A 21,895-nucleotide genomic window follows, 5' to 3' on the forward strand; every position below is an offset into this window, starting at 1 on the left:
GAGTGGTGGGCACAGATAAGATTGTGAAGAAACATCATATTATTTTCTCCCTAAATAAACAAGATATGGTGAGCCCTACCTGCCCTTGTCACCGTCAATACATTACAATAAAATCATGTGGTGCTCATTTCATTCCCATTCTTCACAACTCAACCTTCTTATCCTTTCTTATTATACTCTCTCACCTACTATAACTATTCCACCTCATCCTACTTTTAATCATATTCTCTTTAAATCACAATTTTTAAGAAAAACCCACAAAAAAATACATTCACTTGTTTCTATAATATAATATAATATTAATAACAAAAGATAACATAAAAAGAATACAACGTTGAACCAATTGCAACGTGGCACTATAGTCCAAGCCACACGTGGGGATTCAATACTTTGGTTGGTTAAGAAGATGGAGTAAAATTAAATTTGGAGGTGAAGTAAGTAGCACCATGTGACTTAGCTACCAAAAATATATACACAAATAAAATAAACCAAAGAATTCCTCAATTCAAATGAGTGTTGTTTGAGACTAAAAATGAAAAGGAATGTGTATGCTTTTGATCATGTAGAAATGGAGAGGAAGGTTAAGCCAGATCAAATGTTAGGTGAGTGCATGACCAATTAATATCAACTCTTTGTGTTTATCGTCTTTCACAAATTTTTATTTATTTTTATTTCTATATCTTACCTCTATATATTTTCTTATTCCACCTCATCGTTCTTTTTTCATAATATTTCATCAAAGATAAAAAAATATATAATAAATTCATTTTAAAAAATAATTATGAATTTTTCTATCTAGAAACTGATGAGTACATCATGTCACTTTAGAAAATCATACAAAATTGTCTATTTTATTGCATATGACTATAAATTAGAACATACTTCACATTGATTAAAGGTTAGAACATTTCATAATATATAAGTGGGTGTAAGCTTCACCTTATAAGCCTGATTTGACGAGATTGAGTTAAACTTAAAGTCTGTTTTTTAACATGATATCTTAGTTATTTTAGAGTTTATCCTAACGAGAGTTTGTTGGATTTATCAAGCCATCCGCTATGAGATCGTTATCAAACCACCTATTACGCTTCAATGCATGAGTATCAGTGTTGAAAATCCGAATTAATGAAATTGAGTTAAGTTTTAAAGTTTACTTATTACTATATCATTAGTTCATTAATTAATGTTGTAAACATACTGACTAAATTTGTGAGAAGATAACTTAATAAAGAATTAAGTAAAGATATGAATTTTTAAAAATAGGTGAAAATGAAAAAAAAATGTTTATGTTTTGATAATAAAAGAGGAGAATATATTGGAATTGGGGTGCCCATGAGTTGTTCCTATTCCTAACCACAATTTGGAAGCAAAATGAGGAAAAGGGGTAAGTGAGCATTACAGCCACACTTGACCTTAACTTGGTCATCCTTTTCTTTCTCTCTCCCCATGGCCATAGCACTAGCATTTACTAAAAATGTCACAAAATTAAATTTGATATATATGGTGTGATAAACGATGCATTAAAAGGTGGGAATATACCCATCTGTCATGGCTTTAAGAAGCAAAGTTGGAGAGATGAGGGACCACAGTTTCACATGCCAAAAACTAAACAATGGGTGACTCAACTCAGGATATGGATGTCTTCAATTTTAATCCTTATCCTCTACAAGTAAGAGAAGAAGAAGAAGAAGAAGAAACAAACTAAAGGGTATTAAGTTTGCACGATATAACGTGATTTGACAATGACAAAATTTAGGATAAAGTGTTATAACCCATTATAACCCATCAAAAATAAACAACAATAATGCTATATCCATTTCTTCATTGCCAATCCTATAAATAACACCACCCATTACCCAAATATACATATATTTTATCTGTTAAATTCAACTACCTCAATCGGATTATATTATATGCTATCAAATCTGTCTCATTATGTACAGATAATGAAGGCCTATTCCACTTCATAAAGCACAAACACAACACATCTTCATCTTAATTTCTTCTGCTTTTCTTCATCTCTTCTTCAACCACATACCAAATCTTTTGGAGAAATGAACGTCAAGGGAATCATGGATGGTAATAAGCTTGGCGCTGCAAATAACAATTGGGTTGTCAAGGAAGATCTCAATGATGATATGAGCGATTCAATCTCCATTGGATCAATCTCAGGAGATTCAGTGAACTCTGTGTGTTCATTTTCATCATCAGAATTGGCTGAAGATGCATCATCCTCTTCAACATCTTATTTGTCAACCTCATCTTCATCATCTCATTCAAACGGCCCTTTGTTTGAGCTATCAGAGCTAATGAACCAACTTCCCTTAAAGTAAGAAATTCATTTCCTGCGTGATGCATGCCTCTTTCTTTTTCAACTTTTATGCAACACTATACCTTTCGGTCTCTTCTGAACCAAACAACACACACAAACACCAAACCGAACAAACCAGCAAACACCCATGAATTGGTGTAAGTAGGTGAGTTAATAGTTTATTATGTATGAAATGTGCAGGAGAGGCTTGTCTATGTTCTATGAAGGGAAGGCCCAGTCTTTCAGTTCTCTAGCTAGCGTGGAGAGCTTAGAAGATCTTGTGAAGAAAGAGAGACCTTACAGGAAGAAAATGAAATCATGCAACAGCTTCGGGGGAGGCTTGGATACCCCCAGAATATCCTTCACTCCAAAGGCTACAATTTCAAAGAAAGCTTCAAGAGGAGGAACTCTTGTATCTGTGCTAACTAAGAGACGGAGTTTCCTTGGAGGGTCCAGAAATTCCTTTGCTGTACAGAAGAACTTTTGAAATCCAACCTTGGTTATTATTTCATGCACAAAAAATGGGGAAAATTTTGTAGCCCTCACCTTCAGCTTCTTTTTTGACATGATATTGTTAATTCATTAATATACATATGATTCATTAGTATCATTAGTGATACTTTGTTTGAAATTATTACTATCATAGTTTCATTACATGATTACCAATTAGCACATGTATGCAAGAACTTTTAGGTAATCGTTGTTGGTGAGAGACAGGCTGTGGAATATACATGAAGCATGTGGAAATTATTAGACTGAGACCAGGATAAAATCAGTTCATGATATAAAAAGAGGATTTGAGTTTACACATAATAACTAGGTTTGTTATGAGTTGTCTGTACTTATCACTTTCAAATATATATCATTGTAAAACTGAAGCAAGAACGTAACATTAGTACGGGAACTTACTATACCAGCCAAGCTAAATAACCTGCAGCTCAACATATACTCAAAATCCTTGTTATCCTCCTTAATAACTCACAAAATCTACCACTTTCATGTCTCTATTAATCTTCTGCAATCACATATAGGTCGATCATGGTTACAAACATAGGAAAGAGACAATTCAATTTGTGGTTGTTCACAGGTTTTACCTTACAGCTTTGTGTAGCCATAGTTTATGGTCATGGACGATAGATCAATTGAAGGTGGTAATCATGACAGGTTTTGTCCGCCATAGTTTGAAGGTCTTCACTTTTGGCTCAAAGAAAATCTTGGTCTTGCCAGATTGGTGGTTGGATCCATGTGTTGTATGAAGTATTTGAAAAAATGATGTTGTACAGAATGTTTAATTTTTATATGTCCAAGTTGGTTTTTTTTCAGGTTCTCGTGGTAGATAACTGCTAAGGTTTGAAGCAAGAAGGTAAGATTTTTTAGACTTAGAAGAAAACGGATTCAAGTGTGAGTGGGTTTTTGTGGAACTTGTTTCTGGGTGAGGGTTTTTGATTTGTATGTGTTTGTGAGCTTTTGGTGGTATTAAGGGATGTTTTGGTTGTATTGTGTTTTATCCTCTTTTGTTTAAAGATTAGTTATAAGGACCCTTATAGGGTAGTTGATGTTTTCTTTTGATGTGGCCTACCATTTCTTTTCATTTTGAGGATTGGTTGGGTGGTTTGTCGAACCTGAAAATTGTATATAGGTTAGGTGTTGAGCATGTTGACCATGACCATTTCTGTATAAGGGTTTAGATACTTACGACATCCCTAAAATGTCTCATTTTATTTTATTTATTCTTTACCGATAAAAAAAATAACGGGAATTATAATTGTATATTCACTTTCACTTCATCCCATTTTCACTTTTTTTTTTCTCTCAACCTTTTTCTATCACATTACCTAATCAGTGGATTTCTCTCTTTCTTTGTTTATTTTCTTTGTCAAAAGAGTGTATCTTCCCATAGATGAAGATGGTTTTGAGACATAGTGGAAGAATCTTTTCATGTTATGGGTTGTTAAAAAAAAGTGAATTAGTGTGTAATTCAACTTACTCTTATGATAAATAAATAAACTTAATTAAGTTTTAAGTTTCTAATAAATTTATGTATTTTTATTTGAATTCTTATTAAGTTTTATCAATTTAGAAAGTACTAAATAGAATTTTTCAATTGAGTTCTAGTTGTTTAATTCCATGTTAATTATGATTGTTATGTTTTTTTCACCACCTTGTTTAGTTATTTTTGGATCTAATTTTGTATTAATATTAAATGATAATTGTGTGATTAATATAAGATGTGACTTTTATTAATGGATTAAGATAAATGAAATCAAAATGAAAACCTAAATATGGTGTTGGAAGAGTGCAAAACAAACTTGAAGTTGTAGTTGGGCATGAAGGTAGTGAAAGAGATCAAACAACGAGGTATATTTGTAGGACATCCATTACCAAATGACTACCATTGTTTTGGTTCAAAATGACAATGAATAACTTTTCTGAATAAAATTAAAAAGCAAGTGAAAACGAAAACATGATGATGAAGGTACATGAAAACAAAAAAGGAAAAGAAAAATACGATATTGAAAAACTACGAAACAAATGTGAAATTAGAGTTCTGTAGTCTTGCAACACCGTATTTAGGTTTTCATTTTGTTTTCCTTTACTTAATAGAAAAATTAGACGAATGTAACTCAATTGAAAAATATAGAACTTTTAGTATCAATAAACCAACCAAATTTAATAAGTACTAAATTGAGGATACCAAACTTATAAAGAACTTGAAACTTAATTAAACCATAAAAAAATGGTTAAATGAACTAACTTATGAATTAACTCAATTAATATAAAAAATAAAAAGCATCATATTAATTTATACTAACAAAATGAAAAGAAAGAGAGAAAAAAATTAATAGGTATTGTGTGGAATTGAGTTAGCCACCTGAACTTGTAAGTGAAGCCAAAATAAGTATTGTACCATGTTTAAGTTGTTAGTTGGTTAGGTGGCTCACAACTAAAATTGAGTACAAAACTGAACTTGTGGTTGTGAGAGATATTATGCACAGTATGGTCACTTCATCATCTTCACCTAGTTAAAGGCTACGATTAAGGGCTAGAGAGTTGTAATAATGGTGTTGGTAAGGATATTGATGGTGATAAAGATGAATTTATAAGTGCAATAGGAAAATAACATAGCACTTTTAGCACGGATATTTATTATTTAAATACACAACATAAATAACAATTATTTTAATAAAAGTGAATGTTACATCTACGAATTAATCTGCTAAGTTGATTAAAAAATTAAAACATCGAATATAGTTAGGTTTAATTTGATTCAATCACTCAAAAAAATCTAATGTAAATTGATTCAATTTATGGATTATTTAAACCTGTACATATCCTTAAAAACAAAACCAAAATTTCATTTTGTTCTTAATTAATTTTTAAAAAGACATTTTTTTTGTATTTCTTGATTAATTAGTATTCATATTTTGAATAAAAATTTATAGTTTGATTATATTAAAAATATAGTTATATATTTTAGTCACTTTTTATGAAATAATAAATTAATTTAATATATTTAATTTTTAAGCTCTATATATAAATTTAAATAAAAATTATATATATATGTATATACACACACCCAAATTTAAATATATTTAGTCTTTATAAAAACATATTTTTTCCTTTAAAATGTTAATTTTTAGTTACCATAATTTTAAGAAAATTAATACATATAATTACTTAATAATGACTTCCGATGCGTCTAAACATTTTGAGTAAAAATATGACGTAAAATGTATGTTATATAATCAATAAATAGGGAGTAATAACTAATATCAACTAAAAAAAATTCAAATGGTGTTAGTGAAAATTAAACATCAAGTATGAGCCTTATACTGACAGACCGAAAGGTGCTAGAGCATAATAAAAGACAAGTAAAATTAAAATAATATAAATAAATAATAAAATAAGATGATATCATCAAAACCTAATAAATAGATTTAAAATATTAAAAATATATTTAGTAATTGTAAGATGTGAAAAGTAAAAGCCCAAACAAGTTAAAATCCAATAACAAACACTATATATAGGTGATATGTGGTGAACAAAGTATTTTTTTATCTGATAATTAAGCAAACTGATTCTGACTTTATCATCAAAACATTTTACAGGTACACACACCCAACCAAGAGTGAGCCTGAAGAGAATTGACCAAGATTCAACAGTCGAATAATAACCCAAATCCAGTAGCTGATAACAAACTCAAACCCACATAACAAATAATCATAGTCAGTTGATCCAATAATCGAAAACTCATATAACCACGAAGAGACCGATCAAGAAGAGAAAAAAAATTTAATTGTTTTGAACACCAGTCTTAACAATTATATATTATTCAATATATTTTTTTTTATATAATGTGAAACTAATTATTATATTTAATAAAAAATTGTAAACTTTCTTTGTTATACTCCATTCATAAAAGTGAATAAAACACCACGTCTGATAAACCTAAGAGATAATTGTAGTAAAAATATAGTTTAAATTCAATCATACAATGGGATAAACATACATATAGTTTTAATTGAAAAAATGGTATAAATAGAACCGTCCATTAATCTTAGAACCCAGCGTCTAAGGTACGTATTAATAAAGTGAGATTGCTTTTTATAATCTCATATTCATATATTCGTGTTTGATTGTAGTCAAACATCTATGCTTATGTGTTGCCTTCAATTATCCAAATGAACGTGTGGACATTTTTTTTTTTTTGAGATTATATTGGAGTAGTGGGTCTGAATTCCACTTAGAAAAACCAAACTTGTTTTTTCTTCCATCATATTCATTTGCCAATCCAATCGCAAGGTTGCTTCACGTCTAAAAGATATTGGAGTTAGAGACAAAAGGATAACCTAAAAGAATAAATGGAAGGAGGAAACAAACACACACAAATAACCACACAACTTCACAGGTGTCACCACAATTTAGAATAACCCACATTCAATTTTTTTTTAATACCAACACATTTGAGTAAACTTCAATTAGTGGCAAAACCTAACAACTCCCTTAAGTTACTTGTTATAGAATAAAAAGAGATTTTTTTTTGTTGTAATGCGTAATTATGGGCTTTTTTTTTAATATGCTCTAATATAACTTTTATACAAAAAAAATAATATTTCTAACTATTTTACCAATCCTATCTTAGCAAGGCCCTTAATGTAGTGTTTGTTTTCTCCCACACATATCATCTTATAAAACAATCACATTTCACACACAAATGGATAGTGTGAAAACATTTCTTAAAAAAAATCTAGATATTATTTAAAGGGTGATTAAATATGTTTTTATAATATGAAATTGATTTTTTTCCTAATTCAAATTTTAAACTTTTATTTATATATATAAATTTTTATAATTAATCATTATCGGTTAACGTAAATTATATTATAATATTTATGAATGAATTAATATGAAATATTTTAATGTGTAGTTCACCTTAAAAATTTGTATGTGATGTAAAATAACTAACAAGAATTTATTTAAATAATTTATTTATTACAAATATTAGAAGATCTAAAATATTTACTGAAAACAAAAATCAATTTCATTTAAAAGAACAAAAATATTTAACTCATTATTTAAGTGTTCAGAAGATAATTTAATATAAATAATTTATAATACATTTCTTTTTTTCTCTGGCTTGCTTCTTTACCTTCTCTTTCTATTCGTTTTTTAATATTTTTTACGAATAAATCCTACCAGCTATAAGATAAGGTATGGAATATCTCTAATTGATAGAAATTCTTTTGAAATAAATTCTTTTTTGTTCTAAAATATTTTTATTTTTATTTCTTTTACTCACGAAGTTTATTGATTTTTTTAGTTTAGAAATGATATTCCTCTCGATTAGTTTATATTTTGATTTGTGTTTTTATTGTTTTGATGATGTTTTATTAAGTTTCTAGAAGTTTTAACTATTTTTTAATTGAGACACATAAGAGAAATGATTTTGAATATAATTATGAATTATAGAGTGTCATTGATATTGAGACTAATCAGATTTTTGATTTATTTGGATTGAATTGTGGATAAATGAGTTTCTGCTGTTATCCTCGAATTCAATTAATGTTGCCTTCTAAACTTTGTTTATCTTCTCTTCATAAGTGTCCAACTAATGTGTTTACAATCAATGTAGTAGTTTTTTTTATCAACAAATGTAATAGTAAATGGTAACTTTGTAATATTGTAACACATGAAACTAAACTATAGGCCATGTTACTTATCTTGCAATAAGCAGACACAAATGCATCTCTCGTGGCTCATGCCACTCTTTCTGTCCGTTGCCATCATCATTCTATTATTTCTGCGTCTTCTGCTACAATTTGTGATTATGGAGATTGTGGTCGTTGGGGTTTGGAACAAAAACTTGGCATTGTGCTAAATTTGTACCATGTAGCTTCAACTTCTAATATCTGTGTGTTCATGTTTGTAACATTGCATTGGTTCTGCTTACTTAGGTTGTTGTTATAAAGTGGATTTTAAGCCTAACTCAACTCTATAAAACCAGTTCATGAGATTGAGATTTGCACTCACTTATATACAATGAAAGACTCTAATTTCTAGTTAACGTGGGATCTCCAACGGTTGTGAAAAAGTTTTTTCTTAGTTTTGATTTCATCAAATTATAGCTGTTACATTCTATTTCTACATGTGAACTTGATATTAATTGTTTATTACGAGTGGATTGCTTTGTTATCAGATAGGTTTTAACACTACAATGAAGTTTTTTTCTTCTTCTGAATTTATTGAAATGGACATATTCTTAAAATTTTATCTAACTAGTAGATAGAAAAATCGTGTTAGGAAAATATAACTTCAAAATAAAAAAATTGATGGATTTCTTTTGTTCTAAAAACATGACTTTTTTTTTAAGCGGTCATATGCTATATACACAAATTTTGTTTATTTTATTTTATTTTTAAATAGTCATATTTTTAATGTACGACATCTCTTTTTTATTTTCTTAAATCTAAAAAATTATAAAATATTTTGAAAGCACAACTTCTTATTTTGAAATGTGTCTCTCATGACTCATATTTTTTAATTTTTTTAAGTATGATATAACATTCAATTTCTCTAAATAAAAAATAAAAAATAATAGTAATATTTTTAAAAACACGACTTTTATTTTTATTTTAAAATACAATTAGGCTCGACTTATCTAAAATTATAATAAAAAATATATATAATATAAATACAAAATTACATCATATTCAATGCAAATGTTATTTATTTTAGTATAATTTTAAAATACACATTTTTATATTAGTTATAATCATAACCGATTTAGAAATTACTTAATTTTTATGTCCACTAACGTTGCACCTTCTCTTAAAATTGTTCTATATATATGAAGAACAAGTTTTTATACTAGTCAAAGTAGTTACTTTTGTACAAATATATTTTCAACATTTCATAATGGATTTTTTTTGACACATTACGTGAAAAGAAATTTTACAGAAGATAAGGATTCCCAAACAGGCCAAGTAGTTAAATTTTAGTATGAAATTTGTATGGTTGTTCTAGTTTGATCCGGATTTTAGAAGTGAAAACCCAGTTGTGAGTGTGAAAAGGATTTGTAGAGAAGACAAAATGATGTTTGAGAGTCTGCTACTGCTACAGATAAAGAGTAATTCACCATTATTCAACTCATGCATCACATTAGTTGTCTCTTACTACTTAGTGGGGCCTTCAATCCACAATTAACCCTTTCATCACTTTTCCCATGTAAAAAGTTGGATCAATTCATCTATCTATCTATGTATTACAAACATTGATATGATATAATACCAACATAAAAATACCTATAATTTTTAAAATATTCTAACATCATGTATTATATAATTATAAATTATATAAATTAACAATAAAAATTTATGTGCAAAAGATATTTCAATTTTAATTTTTTTTAGTAGTAGTAGAAAGATTTTTCTTATGACTAATTTAAAATATTTATTTTTATTTTTATATCATAATAAAATTTTATACAATAAATTTAAGTTTTTAGAAAACTAATATATTTTTCATTTTTCAAATTGTATTAGAATGATGTTAAAATTGTTAGAAATTCAACAATTTGTTTTTAAATTAGACACTTCATCCATATGTGTTCTACAAATGTTGTACAAATTTCTGTGTCGGATACATGTGTCCGACATGAACAATATATTTTAGATGCGTGTCCGAGAAACTTATATAAGTTGTTATATGCTTAACTTTTTCACATTAAAGAAGCAAATATAAAAGCCACTGGTGACAGTGGGATTATAAAAATAACTGTAAACTGAGAATCTTCCAAAAAGAAAACTAGCACTTCTTTACAACAAAATTTGATAGTCCTCCAAAGCACAAACAAGCAGTGGCTATTTATGGCCTATAGTGAGTTCTTTCACCTCATTCAAGTTATAACTTAAGGCCACAGCATTGCTTTGTGACTTTATTTTTTACCATTTATTCCCATGGTGCTTCTCTGATTCACCAACTACTTGGTGTTTGGAATTGGAACCAACCTCAGCCATTGAAATAAAAAATTTGAACTAAAGAACAAGCACTTAATTATATATAGGAGGATAGGTAGGTAGTATAAGCATGCAGCTCCACCACAGTTAGCAGAGTAAAATATATGGATCACAATCTGAAAGGACCCGTCATCTCAACAAGAATAATTTCACCATCAGACACAAACAGAAAGAGAAGGGCTCACGGGCAGCACCAAACAAACAACAACAATTACAACAAAGTGAAAGTGGCCAAACATTAAAAAAAATCAAACAACATTTTTATAGGCAAAAAGTGTTGTGGTTTGGATTGCCCATCTCACCCTCTCTCTCTCTCTCTCTTTAGATGTCAGTAGAAGCACCCGTGACCTATCTCTCTGTCATTGATTCTCTGATTCACCTTCACTTTCCAGTGCCACCTATAAACAAGTACTGTTAACTTGTATATAAACCGTGAAACAAGCCAATTCACACGGCACTTCTACTTCCAAACCACATTCCCCTCCTTACTATTCTTTTCCTCACATTCTCTCTCAGAATGTCAAATTTTCATTCCGTTTTCTATGGTTTTGTAGTAGTTATTATTCTTCTACACAATCCCAGTGCAACACAGTGCCATACCAAGGGAATTAGACCCAGGCCTGGGAATGGTTTATCTACCAATATGACCACAGTCCAATTTTCAGAAGAACAGTTCATGAAATGGGTGAGATTTGTTGGCGGCCTCAAACATTCTGTCTTTAAGACAGCCAAGAATAAGCTTTTTCCTTCTCACACTTTGCACGTTTCTAAGAAGCCAAGCAAAGGAGGTTTTTCTTCAATTCAAGCAGCCATTGATTCCCTTCCATTCATCAATGTAGTGAGAGTGGTAATTAAGGTCCATGCAGGGGTTTATACGTAAGTACTTGTATTATGTTTCTACTCACTCCAATTCAATTCCACCACATTCAAGTCTTTTTGCCATGTGCTCTTTCTTTCTAGTCTTTGTTCATGTGAGATATGGGGTTTGGTGTTTGTCCTGTACACGTTTAATATTATTATTATTGTTATTAATATTATTACTACTATTATTATTATTATATGTTGTTTTTGTTTTTGAGTGATTTGGTACATAGGGAAGTGATAGTAACTTGGGTGTCTTTTTCCTTTTGAATCAAATGCCCTGAGGATTGGTCTTTGACTGCAGGAGACATTTCACCTAATGAACTGTCCTTTCTTTCAGACTTGTCCTCTTTTTATTTTATTCTTTGTTTCACAAATTGCAAGTTTTCTTCTGTGTTCATTGCTTAAAAAAATTTGATTCCCATTTAACTGAAAATCCCCTCTTTGCCACTTTCTTTTTTTCGTTAAATTTTGTAATTATACAGGGAGAAAGTTAACATTCCTCCTTTGAAATCCTTCATAACAATACAAGGAGCTGGAGCGGATAACACCATTGTTCAATGGGGTGACACTGCTCAGAGCCAGCCATTAGGAACCTATGGTTCTGCAACTTTTGCAGTGAATTCACCTTTTTTCATAGCCAAGAATATCACATTCAAAGTAAGTAACAAGCTCCATTCCTCTGCTTGAATATAAATCTTGCTCTATCTGTGTTTCTAGAACAAAATGTTGTTGAATGGGCTTTCAGAACACTGCTCCAATTCCAGCACCAGGAGCAGTAGGAAAGCAAGCAGTGGCATTGAGAATTTCAGCAGACAATGCAATATTCCTAGGCTGCAAATTCTTGGGAGCACAGGACACACTCTATGATCAACTGGGTAGGCATTACTATAAGGATTGTTATATCGAAGGCTCTGTTGATTTCATCTTTGGAAACGCACTCTCTCTTTTTGAGGTTAGATTTTCTCTCCAAAATTCTACAGCTGTGATCTTGAATTTGTGCTGTTAAACAACCCTATGATTTGTACTAGTCTTAATATGAATTTAATTTAAGCAGCATCAGTATAACATAACAATTTTGTATGATATTGTTCAATAAATTAACCAGAAATGGAATCTAAGTTGTTGCTCACTCTGTCTTATACATTCCATTTATGTTATTTTCAAATGAAAAGAAGATTAAAATAAGGTTTTTATTAAAAAGGATAGACAAGGGACCCTCAGCATTGACTTACTGAATTCTCCTGAGAAGCATGGTTTGGTTTGGTAAGATATTGAAGGTGTGTTCTGATTAGATTACATTACTGCATTGGAAACACTTACTAGGGATGTCACGTGCATGCCATAGCACAAGTTACAGGGGCCCTAACAGCCCAAGGAAGGAGCAGCTTATTACAAGACACGGGATTCTCGTTTGTTCACTGTAAGGTCACGGGCTCAGGAGCACTTTACCTTGGAAGGGCTTGGGGGCCCTTTTCTCGCGTTGTCTTTGCTTACACTTACATGGACAACATCATCATTCCCAAAGGATGGTATAACTGGGGTGACCCTAACCGTGAAATGTAAGTACTTTAACATTTCCTCCAAATTACTTAAACCTTCATCAGACTAACATTTCACATACTACTCAACTTTTTCTGTTGTATATGCTGTAAATCAGTGAAATCTCAATGCATAACTTAATTAGTACAATCCTTTGCTTCAACTCACTTTTTTTAATGCTTTATAAAAACATGCACATTACCTAAAGAGAGTAAAAATAAAGTGTTTTTTTCAATGGGTGTGTAGGTTCAGTTGATTAGATTACAATTTACGAACATGGGCTAAGAGTATTTCACCAAAGTTAGCTCTCTCAGTAACGAAAGTGCAGTGTGTTGTCTACAAATATTATGTTTTGTTGTTCTGTTCTGAATAGCTTTTGCAATAGTAGGGCCAGAGAGTGTTTGTCGTTTTTCCCTTTATGCTGAGAAGTTGGCACTTGAGAAAGTCACAAATAGCCCCAGCAATTCTCAATGCTTTTATGCTGAGTCACAAACAAACGCACTAAGTAAGCCTCCATCCATGGTAACATAACAGAAGTCCATTCTCTCATGACAGAATAAGAGGGTTATTGGGTATATACCTAGTTAGAGTATTGTGCCACCAGGAAGAGGAGTGGCCTAACGTTTGTGGTGGAAGTCTACGTGTTGGCTCATGCACCTTCCAATACACAAAATGCTAGAAATTAGTAGCACTTTTTATGAGAAAAAGGGTAGGTAAAATATAGGTAGAGTCCTACCCCCAAACCACATACTACGCAACTATATTTGCTTACATAGATAAGCCACACAGCAGTTGATTCAATCTTAAATCTTTGTATAATCGCACAGCTTCTTCTATGTTGGGTTGTTTTGTTATTTTCTACGTATATATTGGGAATCCTTCTTAATTTAGGAGACTATGACCGATAAATATTGGTAATTGATCCAGTGATATTCTAAAAATCTTGAAATTATAACTCTATCTTGAAAATGTGATAAGTATTGATTATCCACTATCTCTTTATGAAAAAGTTTTAATCTCATTCTTTATATAAAGAGAACTTGTGAGGAAGAGAAAAACAAACAAGTGAGAAGAGCAACTTACAGAGTAAATGAGAAAATAGATATCCACCATAGTGAGAGATTAGAGAGAGATTGTATTTCATCCTTGTTAAGTGAGATTGAGTGTTATCCTCACACAGTTAGAGAAACAATTATTGTAACATAGTGAAGACATTTTCTGAACTAGGTCCTGTGAGTTTTTTTATTTTTCAAGTTGAGAAGGTTTTTTCACATAAAAAATTTTCATTATCGATGTCATTATTCTATTTTGCTCTATTCTTCTTTTATCTACTCATTGCTTCCACAAGTACTCTTTTTGTATTACACCAAAGAGGGAGAATTAGTTCAAATTTTCCTACCTATTGGAATGCACATGTGAGTGTGGTTTTAATTTGATTTTATGTTTTTTTTTTATGGTTGGTTTGGTTTGGTTTGGATCCACTAGGACTGTATTCTATGGACAGTACAAATGCACAGGAGCAGGAGCGAGCTACGCAGGGAGAGTATCATGGTCAAGGGAGCTCACTGATGAAGAAGCTAAGCCATTTATTTCCCTTAGCTACATTGATGGCTCTGAATGGATCAATCTTTCTTTTTGATTCAATTATATTTATCTCATTACAAATTCTTATGTATAAATATATAAATTATTACACTTTCATAGTGCCTTTCACATTTCCAATTTCCCATTTTTTGCTCCTTCACTTAGAATCACAACTACTAGTTGTGTTTACAAATTCTTTAAATCAATTTGTAATTAGATAATATATTAGAGAAAGACCAAAATTAATTTTGGAAAATTAAATGATTAAATATGTAACTAGTTTTGGTAGAAATAAAAGTTGCATATTCACAAAACTATTAGGATTAGTAATTTTCTAAATATTTAAATATTTTTGTCCTTATAATATTTTCACTTTAAAAAATAAATAATCTAATAAGAGAAATTAATATTTGTAAGCACCATAAAATGCGATATTTAAATCCTTTGTAATGAGAGAGCAAGTTCTACTAATATGGGCTCAAATGTGATATAGCCCATTTATCTTGTGCAAGGAGAATGTGTAAGGAGAATTAGCCTTATATGTAATATATATTTTCACTTACATTTTTTTTATATATCCATATTTTAACATTAAAAGTACTCATCAAAATAATTCTATAATTAATTGGATAGAAAACACTTTACAAATTTAATTCTCAAATTTAATATCATTTATTTACAATTATAATACATACAATTTAATGGGTGAGGTGTACTGTAACTTTGAAATCTTAGCTACCAACCTTAATTTTTTTTTTACATTATCCAGCTTGATTTAATCCCTTATTTGATATTTTCTTTTATTAAGTTAGGTTGTATCTTCTTTTTCCTTCTTATGGCTACTTAGCTTTAATTATTCTTAATTTTTTTCTTTTTATAAATATAACCCGTGTCTCTTGTAAATGAATATAAAAATATTATTTTTCAAAATAATTTTGCATTTTAAAGAGATAAATTTTGAAGTAACGGTAAACTTTGATTTCCCACCTATTATTCTTGTCCCAAACAATAAATTGTCAAAGGAATATTTCCTGTTTGGAGGTAAAAATAGACAAAAGTACTTTTTTTTGTCTTTTAGACATTTTTTTAACTAAACCCCACAGGGCACCATGTGCATATAATTATAAACATGTACTTAAATACTTCATTTAACAAGTGTAGCTAGAAAATAAATAACTTATCTGGACTCCACAGTAAAAATAAATAGTCTTTTTAATGAATTTAAACATAGTTAAATTTTAAACAATTCAATGTTATCATTCCAAAAACCTTTTTAAATGTTTAGAAAAGAACATTATTTATAATAAATATAGATAAGGTCATTTAAAAAAAATTATTTTAGAAAATGAAAAATGTAGTTAAAAGCAGTGAAATTACACAGCTTACCCTACAGTTCAAAAATTCAAAATAATTACAAAAAGATTTGAAGAAACGACATATAACAGCAAAAATCCAAGTATAGTACGTTTGAATGTGATGAATCAGAATTCAGAGAGAAGAGATAACCCCAAACCTGCATTCCCTGACATTCAAGATTCTTTCACACTCCATAAACTAAATGCATTCTTCAATCATTAATTTTTAATTAGAGTTATTATATTTTTAATTATAGTTATTATTTGAATAATTGAATAGTTTGAACTCACGAAAAGGATTCTCTGCACTCATTAAATAACTGCACATATTCTGCAGTCTAAATTTCACAGGTGATTACTTCTTCTGGGTATGTATAAAGTCTTTGCTTTTTGGTGAAATAAATTATTTTTTTTTTCATAAAAACTTTACAACCATGCAATTTTGAAATAATAAATTGTTTTAAAAAATCAATGTCTTGGTGCTTTATATGCCAACAAAATCTTTTTGATAATATATCTTGAAACCTTGTGCAGTATAGTTGTTGTTGTCTGGATCCGAATTCAATTGTAAACATGTGAACTTTGTCTTTTGTATGATTAGATTTTGAAAACTTTTTAAAAAATATAACTTTAACAAGTTTTGTTTATTATTTTTTAAAATATTATTTTTTATAGATGAATTATATGATTGTATCTTCACTATGAAAACTTATTAATGGATAAATTAGATTGAATTCTTATTAAATGTAATTACATTTTTAATGAATTAAAATAGATTAATTTATTTTTATTGTTCAATTTATTATAATTTAAAATAAAATTCATCAGATTCATTCATTCTATCACTGTGTTAGATGTTAATAGTAATACTAATATTGTGAGTTTTGCTAATCTTACAAGTTACAACAAATTTTCCACTGTATATATAATTTCTGAATATGTAAAATATCTACATTGTAGACCAGGAATTCAGAATGCTAGCTGAATTGGAGTGTGACAAAAAAAAAATACATAGATCAGATTTTCAAATCTGAGTTGATCTGACCTGATTTTATAAGTATGCAAGACACTTTTAATAAAACATTTTCGAATCAAATAAGTTGAATGTTCTGTTTTCAAATTTTAGAATGGATCTTGAAGTCATGTTGTTCAAACACCATTATTTCTTTTCAGACCCTTTAAATCGAGGCTTTATTCTGCATAAATGTTAACAAACTGCACAGAAATAAGCACAAATGCATAGTATATTCTGCATAAATGCTAACAAACTGCACAAAAATAAGCACAAAAGCATAGTATCTGTAAGAAAACTAAACTGTGAAGAAGAAAACTAATTAATGTAGCACTTGATTATGATCACAATATATGAAGATAATTTCATGACACATTACAAGGGGACCTTCTATTTGTTCTCCTTCTGTTTTGTCTTAGACTCACCTGTTTCCTACCCACTGTATGTTCTCAAATTGTCAATCATGGGGTGCAGAACCACATAACTATTACTAACAATGTGAAAAGGAAAAAGAAAGTTGACTTCCATAAGGTTCACCAATCACCACTTCGTCTGGTTGGAAAACTTGGTGTTGTCTCCCTACCAAATTCTGTAGATTTCTGAAGCTTACTCATCACAGCATTCTTAAAATTAATTGCTTCCTGAATCTGTGAACAAGATCTTTGCATTCTAGCCCCACTTAAACTACTCCTGGACTCCATCATCTCATTGAGGGTAAGCTTCTTCTTTGAACCAGGATCTGGACGCTGCTTTGGAGCACTATGAGACCTCAATTTGGCCTTGAAAGACTGAGTGTTGGCCATGTAGTTTGGAAAATTGTGGTACTGCCCATAGAAGAAGTTTTCTGTGCAAACACTTCTAGGTGTCATAGGTGCAACAACAAGAGAACCACAACTACAAGAGTTGGTGAAGCGTGGAGTGCTTTGTGCTGTAGAAAATCTGCACTCTTCTCCCGTCAAACCCCACTCTGAGTCATGGAAAGTCCTGTGATTTGGTATGGATAAATGAGTGAATGGAAGAGGAGAAGGAAGTGTCTGAAATGATGGATCATCGCCAAAATCTGACATTGATGTGTTGCTCCTGCGAGACCTTGACTTTGGTCTGCCAGTGTCAACTTCTACTATTTTGGGGCTCCCATCAATACTGTTGTTTGCATTATTCATTGTGGCATCAAAGGAAGATGATAGCCTTCTGCTGTGGATGGGAGCTATGTACTCACTCTTTATGTCATCAAATCTCTCCTGCAAAAACATTGTGACAAAAGTCACTTTAAGTCTATGACAATGCAACTTCATGACTAAGATCTATTTCATATAGTAATACCATGGATCTTCGTGCTTGTGTTTGAAACCTGTGTGTTTCATTCTTTGTGCTCATGATTCCGCGAGATTTCTTAGATCTTACTGTGGCCTGCGCTCTAATTAGAGCCTGCATGCTGTGCAGGGTTGCTGCTGCTTGCTTCCGCACCAAGTACCCTCTCACTAGTGCTTGTAACTTCACCAATCCTTTTAAGGCTCTCAATGCCTTCCTTGCCTGGATAGAAAAATCAAAGAAATGCAAGATCAAAATATTTCACTTATTAATTAGTTAAGAGAATCTATTTATATGTTGAGATTCTCTCAAGCACTGTATTGCACACCATTTAAATTTTGTAAACAACTGATAAACTGATATTAATTCAAGATGTTTTAACTAAAGAATGATCATGTCATAATCTAACTGGTGTTTTTTCAGTAACTAGTGTTTCAAGCATTTTCATCAAAGTATCACTGATCTGAACATGGAATTGCATATAATCTTACTGAAAGCTATATGAAGGCTGTAGAATTTGCATCTGAATTGTTCAATTTCTGCCCAAACTAGTTCAATTTCAGTCAAAACTTGTCATGCTGCAAACTTACCAAGTATCCTCTAAACACGGTTTGAATCTTGACAACAGCCAACCTTTCTCGTCCACCACCAAACATGGTGTCTCTACCATTGCCATGGCTGGTTAATCTAACCACTGCTACGGCAGCCTGAGCCGCAGCCACTGCCGCATCAGCAGCTGCTGCAGTGGCGGCTGCAACTGCAATGGCATGCTTGTTCTGCTCCTTCTCAGTTTCGGAGTAAAATGACTGTAGCCAAGCAGCCTCAGCAGGTGAAATATTGGGAGGAATGGTGGTAGGATTGTGACATAAACCTCTTGAATCTCTGTCTGAGTGACACCATTTGGTGCCATGATTTGAATTTTCTTTGCGCTCTCTATCTATCTTTACCCCAAACAACCCCTTCAACCACCTAATGGCCCTCCCCATTGGGCGGTGCCTGAGGGAAATGCTACTGGGGGACTTTAAATAGTGCTAGTGGAAACGGTGAAGAATGAACAAAGCCTAGTGCTAGTGGGAACGGTGAAGAATGAACAAAGCCTACAAAAGAAGAGAACCCGTCATAGACATAGTTTTTCAAGATACAAGAAAATGCTTAATAAAAAATCTGCATTACATGACAAAAACTTGTCTCTGAAACATGCAGAGGCATGGTGAGCAAAACCAAAAAGATTAAAATACTGGAATATAAAATTAAAAAAAGAAGTTAAATTGAGGTGTTGGGGTTCACATTACATTCAAAGTGGAAACTATAACATAGTAAACAAAAACACCATGTTGGTAGTATTAAACAAAAGGAGTGCATGGTGAAATTAGGAGTGAGGTAACCATCTTGGGATAATAAAATTCTGGAAAGGCAAAAGCAGTTCAGAGGTGGGAAAAGGAAAAGTGGAGGGAAGGGAAAAACTGTGCAGTGATCCAATAAGAGGAAAAAGATGGAAAAGGTTCAAAGAAGAGAACAGCCCCATAGTAAAATCTCTATCTTCATCTGTTCCTGCTACCTTGTGGAGCGACGTATCCTCAAAAAGAAAGATACCTCAGTGTCCCAAAACATCTGACACACTCGTGTCTCGTGAAGGCATTCCCTAAACTGTACCACAGATCAACTCCCTCTGCACTCTGTAACTGTTTTACCCTCCTATTCTCCTTAGTTTAACTCCTAGCTAATCAATGAACCACTCTCATTCATTCTATTTTCTCAGCTCTCTTCACCTTTCAGCTCCCAAACCCAACTAGCTGTGAATCAACATATTCTTCCCTGGTAAAAAAGAAACAATGCATGTTCCTTCTCTGCTCTGCATGTAGACCTGTTGAAGCTGAGCCAATAAAAACATAGCTCTTAGTTCAATTAATGTTGTTCTTTTCCTCTCCCTACAGCTACCTATGCTGTTCTCTGCAACCCTTCCTTTTTTTTTATCTCTTTCATTGTTTCCATTTACTTTTCTCTCAATTATTTTGTGTACTAACTGGAACTCTCCTTTCTTTTTACTGTCTTCTTTTTTGCAACTTATAAATCATAGGGTCCTCTCTCTAACTAGCAAATATGCACATTTGATTTGTTACTAAGTAACTGGGATGATCCAGAATCAAGTATGATTAATGGTGAAAAACTTGAGTCATTATAGAAACCTTTTGTGCATTCAAAACTTCAAAGACAAACTTAGCTGTACTAGGCTTTCAGTACTTTGCTGACTGTAACGATCCAGATGAAAACAAAATTTCGCTGAACACGTCCCTGTTTACGATTATTGCGCCATTTTGTAATGTAGTGACCATATAAAACTTCACTCCAGTAATTCAGGGATAAAGCCAATGTTTGGTAAAATTTTATGACTAATAATTACTTCTCTGTATCAATAATACAGGTATACATCTTTTAAAATACCAAAGGTGGCTTCAAATTAATTAAGACTGTCAAAAATTTACATCAAGCCACATGCACCTAAACTTTAATATTGATAATTTTTTTTAATAAAATATTTTGTAAGTTTTCATTCAGTTTTATACAGAGTTCTGAAATCTGAGTTAGGTAAAGCAGGGGAGAATCCACACCGTTCAAAGAGAGGATCATTGTGTGGTCATGAAATTTTCAGAATTTGGAACGTTTACGGAAATTTTACTCACATGCACCTTTGACTATACCATTTTGAATAAATTACGAATCTTGTTATGTCATGGTACTATTATTCATACATATTTTTAGCTGAAGTTTATCGTTTTATTTTTCATAATTTACATCTTGTTGTCGGTATAAATTAAAATGTGTCATTTTTTCTCATTGAGTAGATTATATATAATTAAAAATATTTTTGTTATTTTTTATAAAATTAAATACATATATTTTTAATTATTTTTAAACTAAAATATCACTAATCAAAATAGATGAGACGTTATAGTAAAAAGCATTTAGAAAAAATATAAATATTAATAATAATAATAATAATTTTGGGAAAACATAACTTCTTTTATAGATTTATTATTTTTATATAAATTAATCATTTTTTAATTCTGATAAATTAAGTAATTTAGTTTTATAATAGAAATGGATTGAGTATAATAAGGAGATGAGTTTCACTTTTTCTTTTAATTTTAATGGATAATATATGTTTTAATGTAATGCAATATATTTTATATACTATACTATGAATGCCACTTGAACATAGAGAGTGATATATTAAAACTTTAGATATGTTCCCATAATGAATAGGATTGTGTTGTGATAGATGAAGCAAAGAGAAACCTTATATAGTTATAAATTCATTGAAAGAATGAGAGAATATTTTGAAGGAGATATTTGTGAGAAAGTGGTTGAAGTTGATGATAGCATAGCACCTTCCCAATTTAGA

At 30.9% G+C, this 21,895-nt stretch overlaps 3 protein-coding genes and 1 long non-coding RNA gene across 7 annotated transcripts; 2 read left to right on the top strand and 2 right to left on the bottom strand.

The window, feature by feature from the left end:
- The first annotated feature begins 1,754 nt into the window (after positions 1 to 1,754).
- LOC137812819 (protein OXIDATIVE STRESS 3) lies at positions 1,755 to 2,942 on the top strand. The gene is made up of 2 exons (XM_068615039.2): positions 1,755 to 2,329; positions 2,513 to 2,942. Exons 1-2 carry the CDS (start codon positions 2,055 to 2,057, stop codon positions 2,796 to 2,798), a joined length of 561 nt encoding a protein of 186 aa, XP_068471140.1. The 5' UTR covers positions 1,755 to 2,054; the 3' UTR covers positions 2,799 to 2,942.
- Positions 1,998 to 3,582, bottom strand: LOC137812820 (uncharacterized). The gene is made up of 2 exons (XR_011081283.2): positions 3,406 to 3,582; positions 1,998 to 3,326 (listed from the first exon to the last, which is right to left on the bottom strand). It is a non-coding gene; the product is annotated as an uncharacterized LOC137812820 (long non-coding RNA).
- Positions 3,583 to 10,897: 7,315 nt separating this feature from the next.
- On the top strand, positions 10,898 to 14,944 carry LOC137812821 (putative pectinesterase 53). Of its 2 annotated transcripts, none has more exons than XM_068615041.2 (5): positions 10,898 to 11,703; positions 12,174 to 12,348; positions 12,437 to 12,643; positions 13,015 to 13,250; positions 14,716 to 14,944. In XM_068615041.2, the coding sequence occupies exons 1-5, from the start codon at positions 11,345 to 11,347 to the stop codon at positions 14,867 to 14,869; spliced, it is 1,131 nt and encodes a 376-aa protein (XP_068471142.1). In that variant the 5' UTR covers positions 10,898 to 11,344; the 3' UTR covers positions 14,870 to 14,944. The 2 variants fall into 2 exon arrangements, 1 of the variants encoding a protein (XP_068471142.1); XR_016518900.1 differs by having other exon boundaries at positions 11,199 to 11,703; positions 12,898 to 13,250.
- Positions 14,945 to 17,485: 2,541 nt separating this feature from the next.
- Positions 17,486 to 20,694, bottom strand: LOC137812822 (protein IQ-domain 26). Of its 3 annotated transcripts, none has more exons than XM_068615043.2 (4): positions 20,051 to 20,554; positions 19,083 to 19,589; positions 18,505 to 18,714; positions 17,486 to 18,422 (listed from the first exon to the last, which is right to left on the bottom strand). In XM_068615043.2, exons 2-4 carry the CDS (start codon positions 19,476 to 19,478, stop codon positions 17,715 to 17,717), a joined length of 1,314 nt encoding a protein of 437 aa, XP_068471144.1. In that variant the 5' UTR covers positions 19,479 to 19,589; positions 20,051 to 20,554; the 3' UTR covers positions 17,486 to 17,714. The 3 variants fall into 3 exon arrangements, with proteins under 3 accessions (XP_068471144.1, XP_068471145.1, XP_068471143.1); XM_068615044.2 differs by having other exon boundaries at positions 19,785 to 20,554; XM_068615042.2 differs by having other exon boundaries at positions 19,083 to 20,694.
- Between the last annotated feature and the right edge of the window lie 1,201 nt (positions 20,695 to 21,895).

This window comes from Phaseolus vulgaris, chromosome 2 (genome assembly GCF_051622355.1).
Source record: "Phaseolus vulgaris cultivar YP4 chromosome 2, ASM5162235v1, whole genome shotgun sequence".
NCBI lineage: Eukaryota > Viridiplantae > Streptophyta > Magnoliopsida > Fabales > Fabaceae > Phaseolus > Phaseolus vulgaris.